At 48.6% G+C, this 15,727-nt stretch overlaps 1 protein-coding gene and 1 pseudogene across 1 annotated transcript; one reads left to right on the top strand and one right to left on the bottom strand.

The window, feature by feature from the left end:
• Positions 1 to 5,229: 5,229 nt before the first annotated feature.
• On the bottom strand, positions 5,230 to 7,102 carry LOC101764904 (annotated as a pseudogene).
• Positions 7,103 to 10,077: 2,975 nt separating this feature from the next.
• On the top strand, positions 10,078 to 12,314 carry LOC101764492 (WAT1-related protein At5g07050). Its single transcript, XM_012846121.2, has 5 exons — positions 10,078 to 10,364; positions 10,481 to 10,543; positions 10,790 to 10,906; positions 11,022 to 11,442; positions 11,541 to 12,314. Exons 1-5 carry the CDS (start codon positions 10,171 to 10,173, stop codon positions 11,940 to 11,942), a joined length of 1,197 nt encoding a protein of 398 aa, XP_012701575.1. The 5' UTR covers positions 10,078 to 10,170; the 3' UTR covers positions 11,943 to 12,314.
• Positions 12,315 to 15,727: the final 3,413 nt, after the last annotated feature.

The following is a 15,727-nucleotide window of genomic DNA, read 5'->3' as shown; positions in this document are numbered from 1 at the left end:
CCTGCTGGCCGCCGCTTGATGGTTCAAGTTTTTGCCTTGCTGGTCACTGCTCCAGGCCCGTGGCCTGCAACAAGCACCAGCGCACGCCTCTGTGAAGCCTCTCCGGCGCTGACCTCGTGGGCCTCGCACGCCAGCGCCGCCATATCGTGCATCCTAACTTCAGGAGGCATTGCAGGCGGCACAAGAAGAGGAGCTGCAAGGGGGAGCTGGGGGCAAGGAACCAAGCGTGGAAGAAGCTGCCACTGCAGCTGCCTCCCATCCACTGGAGCTACCATGGATTTGCCGGCGAGCCCCGGCCCATGATGCATGCGTAGCGTGCGTTCGCACCTCCCTCTCCTCATGACCGTCCTGGTGCTCCTCCTCCCAGCTTCCCTCCTCCTCTTCCCGCTGCTTCTCCAAGTGAGATTCGTGTGAATTCACCGTCTTCTTCGACCACAATCTCGCAACAAAACCATCAAATCAAGCTGCTGGTTTGAGGGAGGGCCTCCCTTGAGTGAGATCCAATCCTCAGGCGCCATTTTCTTTCTGCATTCCCCACAAGAAAAGTCGGGTTCTTCCCATGCCCGTCGATACTCTTATCGCTCCGCTCCCGCTCGCTCCATCACTGGTTGCTCCTGCTCCCGCGGCATTATGTGATTTTTCTGTGATTTTGGTTATGGAACTTAGTGACCTTTTTGGCTCATGGCTGAGGTCTTAGAATACCCATGGATCACCAATTGAGCATTTTGTAGATGAACTGAGCCAAATGTTAACCTGCGAATGGAGTGTATTAATTTGATTATATTCTGGGGCTTTGGACTGTATTAGTACCTGTCTTTACATCTCTATTTGTCTTTGCACGTTTGATCCATATGAAAACTCGGGCATGTGCTTGAGTTTAGTTCACTGTGCAGCCTTATGTTGGATACAGTGCTATTAATCAACTATATGAGCATTTTAAATAAATCACATATGCTGGAGGAATGACTGATGCCCGTATATTTTGACACTGCTTTCAGTTTCAACAAAGCTAGTCATGGATGGCAAGAGCTTTGCCTTGAGGAGTTGTTTTTTTTTTTGAGAGAACAGGAGGGGCAAGCCCTTACTGGATATATATTAAAAAATGAAGTAAAAGAGATACAGGCAAAGCCAAAAGAGTAAAACCCAAAAGAAAGCAAGAAAGAGGAACTACAAGGAGACTAACTACAATAATTTGCCCTGAGTTGTTCCTTGGGTATGGAGAATGGCAGTCTAAATTTTTTTTTGAGGGGTCAACGGGGGGGGGGGGGAGTGCCCCACCTGATCTTCAGTCGGTGGCTCCATAGCCAGGCTTCGTCGTGGCATGCGAGCCAGAAGCGTCCGATCGACGGGGTAATGTTCTGGAAAACAAGCTCATTACGGGATTTCCACAGCAACCAACAGACGAGAAGAATGAAACTGGAGTAGTGGCGGCTCGGCACCGTCGTGGGACGGGGGATGTTCCATAGACAGCGGACCGAAGCCCCAGATGTATCGGCGGGCAGCGCCGCCCAGACTTGAGCAGCAAAATGGCAGCGGAGGATCAGATGATCGCAATCTTCTGGCTGGCCACACAGCTCACACGCCGGGTCAGCTATGATGCGCTTCTTGACAAGATTCGCCCGGCAGCTGATCCGTTCCTGAACCATCAGCCAGGCGAAGAACTGCACACGAGGGGGTGCTCGGTTGGACCAAACAAAGTTGGCAAAGTTGCAGGTAGGGGGGCCGGTCGCCTCCATGATCTTTTTGTAGGCAGCTCCAGATTGGAAGGGCGTGTTTGGCGGGGCCAGGGCGCTGTGTCGTTGGTCTTCGGCATTGCCCAGCGCAACATGGCTAATCTTGAGGTTCAGATCATCTAGTTCAGCAGCAGCCGCATGGGTCAGCCTGGGCATGAGGTGCCTGTGAATCCCGTCGGCAATGACCTGCGACACTGAGGCTTCCGGGTGTGTAGTGTGAGAGTATAGAGCAGTCTAAATTTGTCATCATTTAATACAAGGACGACCAACTGAGTTTGGAATGAACCAAGTCCTCCAGCCATTTGATAGTGGGAAGTTCAATTTCACAAAAGTTAGGCCAGAGGAAGTGATCTTCAGATTCTGTGAAGCTGATAAAGACTCTACCCAGTAAGTGGTTTTGTATTTGAAAGTAGCGCAAGGCTTGGGGATTTTCCAGATGTGCTTTCTCTTGTCGAAATATTCGTTCACGAGAACAATAGACAATCTATGTCATCGACCTAGTTTTAGTTTCCTGGATGGATTAATTGCAGAAGATATGGGCTGATTTCATCAAAGAGTCTAAGGCATTAGAGGTTCGTATCCCTTATTTCAACCTTGCATGATCTTGCACATTCCCATTCTTTACTTATGTTTCATTTTTTAACTTTTTGGGGACAAAAGAACACATGCACATTGGCTGTTAGTTACTTATACTAATTTAACAGTCTAATAACACATTCTGTTTACTGATTTTTGACTACTGCTTAGCTAGGATGGTTGAGGCTTGACATGATACTACTGCCAAAGAACACAACTCTGGTCTGTTTTTAGAACACATTGCATTATCTTAGCGCACGAACCCATACTGAATTATACTGCAATAATTTGATAAATGAGGACTTCAATAAGGCTACAGCTTTACATTAACGTGCTCGGCTTTGTTCATTCCTTTATCGGGTTGTTTACCTTAGAGAATTTCAAATTTTCAAGGACAAGGCCAGCGCCATTAATAGTGCTGGTGTTGGTGATAATAAGCTTGATAAGATGATTAATAGGTGCCTCCGCCCTGGGCAAAAACTTGCTGTTGGATTACCTGAATATAACACAGTCATCGAAACCAGATTGGTGAGTGTAAGCTTCCATAGTATCCTTATGTCTGCGAACAGTTTGATCACACATTTTGTTGTGGATTTTTTTTTGCCAGGGAATACACTGCCTGTTCAATGATGTGCATGAACTAATGTGGGGCTTGAAGAACCTCATGAAGTTTTTAGTGCCCAGTGAAGAACTAGAACTAACTGATGAGGACCACCTCCAGATGAGTCGAGGAATGAAATCGATCCTGAATTGTTATGGCTTTGAGGTTGAAGCCAAGATTGTGAGCTCCTCACTTCCTTTCCCGTGTCTGAGATAGAATGCCTTCTGTTTTTATTACTCCCTGTCATGTACTATTACACTTTCTGATAGTCTGTCTGCTTCGATGACTTAAGTATTTTACACAATATTCTCGCAGAAAATTTTGACCTTTGTGTTTTTGTTAGTGATGATGAAGTGATGGTTCTTATGCAGGTTAAGTCACACATTATTAACATGGCATCTGCCATGTATGAGTGTGATGTTTGTGTGAACAAATATACTGAACTCTTGCGCTATGGTGTCGAACAACTTGAGGAGGTATCACAAATTGACTCCCAGAATTGAGATCCGCTGAAACTTGCAACTGCTCTCAAGTTAATATGTTACCCTGAAGAGGATGTCACAACTGGCGATTCTCAAGAGGTAAATCGCAATGTCAAGCAGATGTATTCTCATTTCTGGCTGTGCATATGTGACGTAAACTTGTCATTGCAATTAATGGGATAAAGTGTGTTTTGTTTCAGATGTTGTCAGGAGCTGTGGCACAAAAATTCGTGAACGATTCAGATAAATATGAAGATAAGCTCCATATGAGAGCTTGGTTGGCAATCTACAAAGATATTGTGGGCGCCCATAAACTTAGGAGTAACCGAGTAAGGCGCTTAGACCATTGGCATCCATGGCCAAGGAGGCCGAAGAAGAACTGAAGCTATCCCAGGGGTATTTGATGTAAATGGAAAGAGGATATTAAAAAATAATTAGACAAACTAGCGTTTTGTTCTGTTATTTTAGATTATGAGGCGACCCAGAGGAAACTACCAACTACAGCTCAGATGTCAAGAATACCAGTAGTCTCAACCTTTTTCTTTCCTACGGTCCCACGAAACACCTAATCCATGACAACTGCTGTGGAATCAAACATAAAATTAGCACCAGGTAATTTTGTGTGCATGGCCTTGCAGTCTTTCTAAAGAAACTGACTTTCCTGTGAACTTAGGGTTTTATTATTTTCTTGATCTTGAAGGCTCCCAGTGACAATAAGCTTTATTTTGGTTTTAGGCATGCATTTCTACTAAGGGTTTTGCTCAATATTCTGCTATTTTTTCAGTTAAAGCTGACAAATCGCAGAGTACCAGGACTCCCATCTGGCCTTGCAGTCTTTCTAAAGAAACTGACTTTCCTGTGAACTTAGGGTTTTATTATTTTCTTGATCTTGAAGGCTCCCAGTGACAATAAGCTTTATTTTGGTTTTAGGCATGCATTTCTACTAAGGGTTTTGCTCAATATTCTGCTATTTTTTCAGTTAAAGCTGACAAATCGCAGAGTACCAGGACTCCCATCTAAATCGAAGATCAATTCTGTATGTAGCATTGTGAAGGATGTGATGAGTGTAAGTGTTAACATTAGTTATGAATTATGCATTAAATGTCTTAGTGTTAAAAAATTATAAAATAAAAATAAAAGTTATATCCACCGTGTCAATTGAACTGTGAGATCCGTTTGGAATACTGTTGTTTTCCGAATTCCTACTGAACTGAACTGAACTGATTCCTACAGAGTTCTTATAAGATTCCTGCATTAATAACTGAAATCTCGGAACAGTTCACTAGGTGTGCCGAATGCTGACCGTATCCCGTACTCAAATTGACTGTTGAGTGAGATGTGCAGAAGTACAGTGTAGTGCAATCACTGGTCCATTCTAGGGCAACCACAGTACATTTGGATCATGTTAGGTGGGCAACGTTGCTCAAAAGTATTCCATAGCGAATAAAAAATTCTACAAATACATTGTGCAATGTTGCTCAAAAGTAGTCCATAGCGAATAAAAAATTCTACAAGCAATCCAAATACATTGTGTAAGTGGTCTATATAGCAGCCTATAGGTTCAGCTATCCATATGTTTATGGACTACCCTTATGAAATAAAATATTAGCTCTCTCTCCTCTCTCTCCATTGATATAGGTCACATCAAGACCTTAAGCATTGTGCAGATTCCATAGCTAAGGGCAAGCCCAATGCATTTGGATCAAATAGTCCTTAGTGGTGGGCCATGTGTCAGTAGTCACCTATTGCAAATTTCACAATGCTAAGCCCAAAAGCAAGTAGTAGTGATGGGACATGGAGAGAGGAAAGTAAGGAGAGATGGGGAGAGAAAGGAGAGAGACAAATTACTATTTTATTTCTTATGGGCAGCCTATAAATTTATGGGCACCTTTTGCTATGGGTTGCCTTATAGATCACTCTCACAATTTGTCAGATAGGTTAAGTGAGATATTTAACTGTTTTTGGTGCACATTGTGATTGCCGAGAAGTAGAAGTAGCGAGTGACAACAACATTCCACCTCAATAATGGTAACGAAAAGGACATGTAGCTGACTCGCTGTAGCCTTTGATTGTCTAGCTCCGCTTGTTCACTTGCGTCGGCAAGCCGCCTTCCATCCGCAGCGTCAGCGAGAGCACGAGCCCCGGCCGGCGCTCGCCGCCGAAGTACCGGAAGCTGAACCTTTCAAGAACACAAGCGATGACAGACTTCATCTGGATGTAGGCCATCTCCTTGCCGAGGCACATCCTCGGCCCAGCGTGGAAGACCGGGTACTTGAACGGGCTCTCCGGCCGGAACGCGCCGTCCTCGCCGAGCCACCGCTCCGGCTTGAACTCCTCGCAGTCCTTCCCCCATATGTCCTCCATCCGCGCCATGGCGTATGCGGAGTAGGTTATCAGCCACCCTTTCCCGACGAACGTGCCGTCCGGCAAGAAGTCGTCCTGCTTGCAGCCGTGCGTGTCCATGGCCACCGGTGGGTACAGCCTCATGGACTCGGTGACGGCGGCGTGGAGGTAGTGCATGTCGCGCAGCTCGTCGAAGCTGAACGTCGGCGACGGATGCGTGCTCCCCTGGCTAGACAACGCGCGCACCGCGCGGATCTCGCGCACGATCCTGTCCTCCACGTCGGGGCGGCCGGAGACCAGCCAGAAGAACCATGTCAGCGCCGACGATGTCGTGTCGCGCCCGGCGAGGAGGAAGTTGGTGACCACGTCCCGGAGGCTCTCGTCGCTGTGCTCGCCGCTCGCGGCGAAGCGCGACAGGAAGTCGCTCCTGCTGGCTAGTCCTCCGGCCTTGCCTCTCTCCCTGCGCTCGCGGACGATCCTACCGGCGTAGCCGTGGATGGTGCCGAGCGCCTCGCGCATCCTCCTCTCGGGTCCATGTTGAGAAGCCTCTTGAGGCGCCAGAGCGACTTGAGCGGCGACATGAACCGGGCCATGATGGCGTTCTGCGCGTCGTTGAAGGCGCGCATGAACTCGGCGCTCTGTGGCGCCGCCATGCTCTCCTCGGCGAGGCACGTCGGGTCCTCGCCGAACGCCACGCGGCAGATGCCGTCGAACGCGAAGCGCTCAAGCACGTCCTGCAGGTCCAGCGTCCGGCCGTCGCGCCGCGCCCGGTCGAGCAGCGGAAGCAGCCGCTCGACGGCCTCGAAGCGGACGGCGTCGACGATCAAGTTCCTGAGGGAGCGCTTGCCGAACTCGTAGCTGGCGGCCTTGCGCTGCCACAGCCACTGGTCGCCGTCGGAGTTGAAGATGCCGTGGCCGAGGAAGTCCTCGAGCATGGAGACCGCGAGCTCGCCCTTGGGGTAGTTGGCGAAGTTTGTCTTGACTATGTGCTCGACGTTGGCCGGGTTGGCGGTGATCGCAACGCCGGTGAGGCCGAGGGCCTTGACGGACATGGTGTGCGCGGGGTCACGCTTCATGACGCCGGCGGTCCACTCGAGGAAGCGGTGCTGGTTCTTGAGGAAGTGGGGGAGCGTTCCCAGGAGCGGGTAGACCCTGAGGCCGTTGGCGCGGGGCGGTAGCTTGGCATTCCTGCGCAGCCGCAGGTAGTGCAAGCATAGCAGTGGGATTAGAGCGAGGAGCAGGACGAGCTGGAGAGCAGGGGATGAGAATTCCATGGCGATTTGGATTTGGATTTGGCTTGCGAGTGGGTCGGATCACTGTGCTTTGAGGTTGGTCCTAAAGGTGGCCAAGGATTTCTTGTTCTGTACATGTGGTGGGTGAGCTGGCATTGTCACTTTGTACGTGCTGCTGCTGCTGCTAGTAAAGAAATTTTGGCATAATTATGCAGCACTCTTCAAGCGGATCCCCTCGGCGAGCTGATAAGTTTGCCAAAATATTGCCAAACGTGGACGAGTTTCTAGTTTATACTTCTAAAAAATACTTAAACTTTCGTCAAAATAAAGGTGTTAGTGTAACCAAATGCCTAATCACTGAAGACAACGCGCCACAGTAGCTCCGGAGACTTCATTCGTACTGGACTCAAGGTGCGCCACACGATCATGTTGGGCCTAGGCTCTGAGGCCCGGTGTTGTTTTTCAGGGTGCAGCAGCAAGTTCGGGGATGGTGGAACCAGCAACGAAGGCCCAAAACCCAACCGACGCCGCTTGATACAGAACATGGATGGGCCAGATACTTTGGCAGTGCCAAACTTTGCATGCAGAAGAGAAAGGATGAGGTCGTATCGTATCCACGCAAAAGAAAAAGGAGGTAACGAACCATGCAGATTTCAGCATCGAATCGAACGAACCTGCTGCCACTGCAAGGCATCACGGGCATCTTTATCCTCCTTGTATTCTCTCTACAACCTGCTTTAAAAATCCAAACAAGCTAGTAGCATGCATCACGCAGATTAGACGCGCGGGAATTGAAGCATCAATTCGATGTAGGAATCCAGTGATGCGTTACACAACAAAGGGCATTAAGATTAGTAATGATCCATCCTACAGTATTACTTGCGATAGGATCAAGCTGGTGAGAGTGATGCCACGCAGTACCATTAGGTTACGAGCTGTACCCATCACTTTTTGCACGCAGAGGAGGAGGAGCAGGGCTTTTGTGAGTTGCCATTCGACCGATCAGGGCTTGTCCTCGCCTCCGATTAAAATAAAATCCTAAATCAGGGGCGTCGCTGGCCACTTGCCTTGTGCGTTCCTATCCACACTCGATTATAAGCTACTTACGCTAGAAAGAGGACCGGGCCTCTCTGTGTTTATTTGCTGGGAGCGACTTTGATTCGTGACGCAAGCGTCACATGCGGCTTCACTAGTACTCCCTCCATCTCATATGTTTCATATTAACTGTTATTTTAACTTTGTCCCAACTCAAATCTTAATTTCTATCTAAAGATCCGTATGAGGATTTTTGTTTTCATTAGATTCACTATGAGAGGTTCTTTCAGAATGCATATTTCATATATATATGTTGTTAAATTATACAAATTTCGCAACCCAGCCTGTAAAACCGAAATAAATCGGTGGCTTGCAAAAATTAGAGTAACACGCACTAGCTACTTCTCAATTGATATCTGACCCCTTCAGAAGGGGAAAAAAATTAGTGCAGTCGAACTGAACTGATTTTGTTTGCACTACCATATGCCAGTTTCAAGCTAGCCAAATCCAGCTTCTCATCGTGTGTACGTCTCCCAAGTTTAGAAATAAAGGGAAAGATAACGCGCCGGGCGGACTGCTATTTAGCTTGACGTAACTGTGCAATGAATCTGATCTGAACATGCATGCATGCACCTGCATCTGTTCTTGGCTTCCATCCATGCTTGATTTCCTCTCTTCCTTTCTCTGGTTGCTAATCTTTTGGAAGAGCAAAAGCCCAAAAAGGACAAAAAGTGCCAATATAGAATAGCTAAGCGGCTAAAGCCATGTTGTATGGCTTAGGTCGATACCGGTGAGACATGGACTCTTCAATCCATTTAAGGTCAGGTACAGCAGCCCATACGACAGCAGCTAAAATAAGAGGCCGTCAATTTTCCCCCAAAAAAGAGTTGAAGCCTTTCATAAGCTAAATTTTAGAGTTATGATACAACTCGTGTCATTCTCTACAGTATGTAACGGTGATAGATGTGTTTTATTTCCTTCGGTTAATTCGTTTTAAGATTAATAAGTGGGAACTCTGGAGACGACCTGCTGTACACAGACTGACAGACATCCATCCAATCCGGTACTAAAAAATGGTCTATCATGGATCGCACTCAGGTCTGCCTTCTGGGTCGTTTCTGTTCGCAGAGTGGCCGGGGATGTAGCTTTCCGCAGCCGTTCGCGTTGCGTCGCGTCCTTCTTGTGGTGACGGTTGCGTCGTCTACAAAACAAAAGCTAAGCATTTATTTGCCGTAGTGCTCGACACCAGTGAACTCCACGTATATATTCAGCATATAAGAAAACGTATTATTCAATATTTGCACGACCTCTATATCTGGCTAATTAAGTGATATTCGCAACAATCAAGCAGTAACCATTGGAGTTTCAGCTTACGCTACCGAGCCCTCGATCGATCACTGGGAGCTTCAAAATAGCATGAGATGGTGTCGGCGCATTCTGGCATGGAGCTAGAGCTTATCGCCGACCAGTGATGCTGAATATGGCAACCACAATAGAAACAGCAGCCGGGCAAAGAAGCATGTCGGCTGCAAGTTTGCAACCGCATATCCTGATCATGGATGCTACTGCCTGCTGCCTGGCTTCACCGTGACCTGCTGTGACATCTATCGGAGTCGGAGATGACATCTGATGGTTCCTCTGTCTAGCTTCCAGTATGTGCAAGAATCAAGATATGACCAGTTCTTGATGGTTCGCCACTTAATTCGCTTGCTAATGTAATTAGGCTGATGCTACAGCACTATCTATCCCCAACCACAACCAGCAGGGAACAGTCGAGATCTCCTTGTTTCTCCAGGTGATCTTCCCTTCGTCCCCACCCGATCAGAAGCTGGAACTCAACAGAAGCCTGCGGCCTTCTGCAATTGACGTGTGGGCCCGTCCTGGCCCAGGCACCCACGATGCCACTCGCGGAGAAAAGCCGACGTCTGCGCGCGCACAAACGGGTTCCAGCGTGGACGGGGCCAACCAGCCTCTGAACCTTACTCGCAAATTCAGCTCCAACGGACCGAAATGCCCCTGCCACGAGCATATAAATTGAGCTGGGCACCGGGCACATTTCCTTCAGCTCAAGGCCTTTGTCTTGCTCCTTGAGTTCTGTACTAGCACCTAGCTACCCAGCTGATCGCCAAGCTTGCATAGCTTGTTGTTACCCTAGAGACACCGTCGCCATGGGCTGCTGCGGCGATTTCTTCGAGAAGGCCAAGCCTTACATCGCCATGATCTCCCTGCAGTTCGGCTACGCCGGCATGAACGTCATCACCAAGGTCTCCCTCAACCACGGCATGAGCCACTACGTGCTCGTCGTCTACCGCCACGCCTTCGCCACCGTCTCCATTGCTCCATTCGCTCTCATCCTCGAGAGGTAGCTTATCTGATCAATCGCCACAGAAATGGAAGCAAGTAGTAGCTAGAATTCTCTTATTGTGTCGTAGTTCGTCTCTGAAACTGATCATATCATCGTCTGATTGGAAATGGCAGGAAGGTGAGGCCCAAGATGACGTGGTCAGTCTTCCTCCAGATCTTCGTACTGGCACTGCTCGGGTTAGTGCACACTGCACACAAATAAGTTTCTGCGCCTCGTGTCATTTGGTGTACCAAACTTAATATACTATCTTCATTAAGGAAAGGGCATCGATAAGTGGCACTCCAATTTGAAGATTCTATTCTTTTGCCAACAAAAGGAGTCTAGTACCGTACTGTCTAGTAGTAGTGCATCACGAAATAATTGTCAGCTTTTCTGAAGCACTAATAACATGTAACTAACCTCGTGCATGTTGGTAATTGCAGGCCAGTGATCGACCAGAACTTCTACTACGCGGGCTTGAAATTCACTGGCCCAACCTTCGCTTGCGCCATGAGCAACATCCTTCCTGCCATGACCTTCGTCATGGCCGTGATCTTCAGGTAGACATCGTTGTCTGATCGAAAATGCGATGAACGCAAGAGAGAATATGTAGCTGCTTAATTGGATCTGAGAGCATGCACATTTTAACATTGTTCCGTCGATATCCTTGTGCAGGATGGAGAAGGTGGACCTGAAGAAGGTGAGGTGCCAGGCGAAGGTGGCCGGGACGCTCGTGACGGTGGCCGGCGCGATGATGATGACGCTGTACAAGGGCCCGCTGATGAAGATGGCTGGGAGCAGCCACGTGCAGCCGCACGGCCACGGCGGCGCCGAGGCGCCCATCGCCGCCATCGACCCCAGCGGCAGGGAGTGGTTCCTGGGCTCCCTCTTCGTCATCATCGCCACCCTCGCCTGGGCCTCGCTCTTCATCCTGCAGGCGCACACCCTGAAGCAGTACGCGGCGCCGCTCTCCCTCACCACCCTCATCTGCTTCGTCGGCACCCTGCAGGCCATCGTCGTCACCTTCGCCATGGAGCACCGCCCCTCCGTCTGGACCATCGGCTTCGACATGAACCTCCTCGCCGCCGCATACGCCGTAAGTCTCTGACCAACTGCCTTGCTGTAATTACTGTTCTTGCTCCAGATGAAGTTCTAGCGTATTAATGTCGCATCGCATGCATATGGGTGTTTCAGGGCATTGTGACGTCGAGCATAGCGTACTACGTGCAAGGCCTGGTGATCCAGAAGACCGGGCCGGTGTTCGCGTCGGCGTTCAGCCCCCTGATGATGATCATCGTGGCCGTCATGGGCTCCTTCATCCTCTCCGAGAAGATCTTCCTCGGCGGCGTCCTCGGCGCCGTCCTGATCGTAATGGGGCTTTACTCGGTGCTCTGGGGCAAGCACAAGGAGACCCAGGAGAAGGAGGAGGAAGAGGCCATGGAGCTGCCCGTGGCGTCCAAGGCGAACGGAGTCTACGACGACGCCACGTTCATCAAGGAGATCGCCGCCGCCGCCGTTGTTGGAGATGACTCGGAGTGCAAGAAGGTCAATGGGGTGAAGTCATCCTCCGACGGACACGGAGCTGGTGCAGTCTGATTTGATGCAACCTGAGATTCCAAGCTAGTGCTGAGAGCGCAGCTAGCTGGATGGAAGAGGCGTTGCCCAAGTGCTAACTGTCTTGTCAGGTGCCTATGCGTGTGTCCCTGAAATGATGTGTTTACTGACGCTGCATGCATTAGGGTCGGATGATTGAGGGAGGCTGCACCTGCACTGCAGAGTGGAAGGCCTGGAATAATTTTGTTCTGTGCCCCCTTTTTTGCTATCCTTTTTGGGAGATCTATTTAGTATATTTAACATGTATTTTATTAAGCTTTACTTTTCTGTGGAAAAAGAGTGTTATGTTCTGAGATTTATGGCAAGGACATATATTATATCATTCATGTTTAAGAAATCGAGTGTTTGCTTCAATATGCTGAGAACCAACCCGATTTCTTTATTTGTCATTAAAAGATCAAGGAGGTACATCCAGGAATTAAGAAACATGGGTATACTTGCACTATTTGCGTGCACTGTTTAATATACAAGCGAGAAAATAAATGGTGTATAGTTTTTTTTCCTTTCTTCCCTTCACTGCAACTTCCTTTCTGCCTTCGGTATGTGGCCTGTTTGGGTGCACCAAGATCCCCTTCCACCCAAATAAATCATGAAGAATTGAGGTCCTTAGAATCAGAACCATCATTTATATGTGAGAAGTTATTATCTCCTACTCAACATGTTATAAAATGTAGATCGTTTTAGTTTTGCTAGAAGTTAAATTCTTTAGTTTTGACCAAGTTTATAAAAACACCAACATTTACAACATCAAATCAAATAATTCACTAAATCCACAATGAAATGTCATGTTAGTGCATTTACTTGTGAAGATGTTAATATATTTTCATAATTTGGTTAAAACTTAAATAACTATTTACTTAAAACAAAATAAAATGATATGCATTTTGGAATGGAGAGAAAGAGTACTTGACAAATTTGAGTCATCGAATAATTTGCAGACAAATGGTGGAATTGTTCTATGTTGTCATCAAACATCACATGTGTTTTTATTCGTTACTGTGCAAAGCAGGTTGCTTATATAAGCACATAGTGGTATTCCATTGATCCGTCGAGAGTGTCCCTTTCAGCATGCATGCGTCACTGGGCACCTGCAAGTATGAAATGCATTGTGCAAAAGCATGTATCGCGTCACCAGAATCAGTGCGGGTTCGTGGACTTGCATTCAGACTCCACTAACAGAGCACTTAGCGGACTTGCTCGATCGGTGGCAAGTCCCAACAAAATAATGTCAGTTTATTGCGTGAAAATTGAACCATAACTTTGCGATTCGTTGCAGGAGCATGAACTGACATGACATGTTGCGCGCAATGTCTGATCACTGACTGTTTGGGTACTTGTCGCTAAGGCTGCAGCTCTTCTTTTTTCCTTTTCATTTCCTTTTCTGTTTGTGTTAATGTTTTTTTCCTTATTGTCATCTTTAGCCAAAGTTTTATTCCAAAAAAAAAATCATCCAAGGTTAACTGATATATCTCATACTAAATTTAAAAGGCTTGCTCCGTATAGGTTGGAAATAGTAACGGAATCTGAAGTTTTATTAATTGATCTCTTTTCGCTGTCTCCTAGTAGCTAGTAACCCTTTGCTTCCTTATCATAGGCCCCAGTTCTTGAAGTAGTAATGGAATTTGAAGCAGATAAGTTCTGCTTGTTCATATTACCATTATCGTGCCAGTTGTCTCGTTATGCTTTCGTACGCACGCATAGCACCGTGTGTCCGAAACTCTGAAGAAATCTCAGTGTGGCAATTCACCTGTCGTCTTGCTGTTATCATCAGCGTCCGAAGCGATAGGCTAGACTGAATTTTCAGCGCATTACACACGAAACGCAAATCAAGCAAAGATCTGGTTGTGCCCCCATTTCTTAATGCCAAGAGCCTCATATCAGCTTTTACCTTTATAAGCAGCACTAATCCCCTCTATTAGTAACTTTAATATCTTTCTGAGTGGATGCATCATTACCGGAGAGTTACCTGCACGGAATCCACTTCCTTCAGATTTTGCAGAGCCCCCGGCCGGTAAATGAATCCGATCTTTAGCTGAGTGCGGCATCGTGCGCCAACGTTTCTCCACATAACCCTGCCCGTCGCGCAGAGGACAAAGCCAAGGCATCCATCTCTCAGGAATGGAGCTCCCTTCTTTTCAGTTTTCACCAAACCTGGAACTCCTTTGTGATGCTTATGCTTCCACACGTCTTTGTGCTTTAAGCCTACAGCGGCTTTGATGCCTGACCTGAGCAAATGACCGATGCGTAGGCGGCTAGTCGATTCCTACAAGGAGCCAAGCAGACGGGCGGTGGCGTCGCTCTCGGTGGAGGGAAATCATGGAGGCCACCACATTACCGGGGAGTCGTCAGAAAAAGCAATGTGAGGGGGGCAAGGGGCGCTTTCGCGCTTGTTTATTGTGCATGCGGCACATCAAGCAAGCGGGGGAGAGAGAGAGGGCGCAGTTGCTGCTGCTGCTGGCGCCGAAGCCTCCTCCACACCCGATCCCCACGCCACGATGGGTAGCTACTAGCTAGTGGTTTGCTTGAGGTTTCCCTACTCAGATAGCACTGAATCGAATGAGGCCGCAGCTGCACATCAAAAGGAACGCCTTTTTTTTTTAGACGTCCCCCTTTGATGTGCTGTGCGGGTGTATACGTCAGAGAGGGGAGAGGAGGAAGAGGAAGGAGGTTTGAATGCAACAAGGAAAGATCTGGAGATCAGGCTAAGCACAATGCCTGCAGATTCGCTTGCTTTGACGTTGCGTTGTTGGGTCTCTGCTTTTTTGTTTGTTTATTTGGTGGGGAGATTGCAAATGTTACTTGTCTGGTCTCTGAAAGGAATGGGTGTGCCCTGGTGACCAGTCGGCAAGATCGGAGTTTACTCCTTGGGTTTCTGAATGTGGAACTAGGCGTATGAGTATGACAACAGAGGCAGCATGCTGGCTACAGATCGATGAGAGGAGGTTTGAGCCGTTTACTCTAAGAAGAATTCAGTCATTGGATCAGGCTTTTACGACGATGATATGAATATGATCGCATCCGAGCGGGGCAGAAACCTAGTACGGCTGTCGTCTATGATAATAGCCTATCGAATTTAATCCTCGTGAAGTGATGAAGCTCCAAAAAGCCATCGTGCACCCACTGTATCAAATGGGCAAATACGTTATGCGTACAGCAGCCGAGGTAGCGATCCTCGGTCGGCTGAGAAGCGACGCGGCGCTGGAAACCCGTCAAATTTTGCCTCGCACCCGTAGGGGCAGGGGCGCAGGGCAGCGTGGGGGAACGACCGCTCGGCCACCAGCGGCCGGGCTGGAACTGCGCGCCGCACCGCACCCCAGCGTGCGGGTGCGGCTGGTGCGCTCCGATCCCGCGGTCACGCTCACCGGCTCGTGATTTTTCCGGCCGAGCGCACCGCCTGCTCTGGAATGGCTGATAGGCCGGCGCCGGAGTAATGCGGCGACGTCAGCCGTCGTCTTCCAGTTCCAGGGGAGTAAGCATGGGTGGCTGTGCTGCATGCTCTGGGGAATTATTGGGAGGCGCTGTCGGCTTCCGTTGGGACAGCCGGTCCAAGCGTCGATGATGATTGTTTGCTTACGCTGGAAACGGGGATGCGCGAGTGCAGTGGAGAGCACGGTCCCTGAACAGTGGCAGACACAGGCGAGCGAGCACACACACAGCAACGTGTTCCGACCCGATCCACACGCGCTTAGGTGACCAACACGTAAGCTTTGCCTCCGTGCGACCCTGGATCCACACGGAATGGCACGGCTCCTAGTTCTCCGAGGGAT

Source organism: Setaria italica, chromosome V (assembly GCF_000263155.2).
Source record: "Setaria italica strain Yugu1 chromosome V, Setaria_italica_v2.0, whole genome shotgun sequence".
In the NCBI taxonomy this organism is placed as follows: Eukaryota; Viridiplantae; Streptophyta; class Magnoliopsida; order Poales; family Poaceae; genus Setaria; species Setaria italica.
The sequence above is the reverse complement of the archived record's forward strand: the minus strand, read 5'-3'. Positions and strand labels throughout refer to the sequence as shown.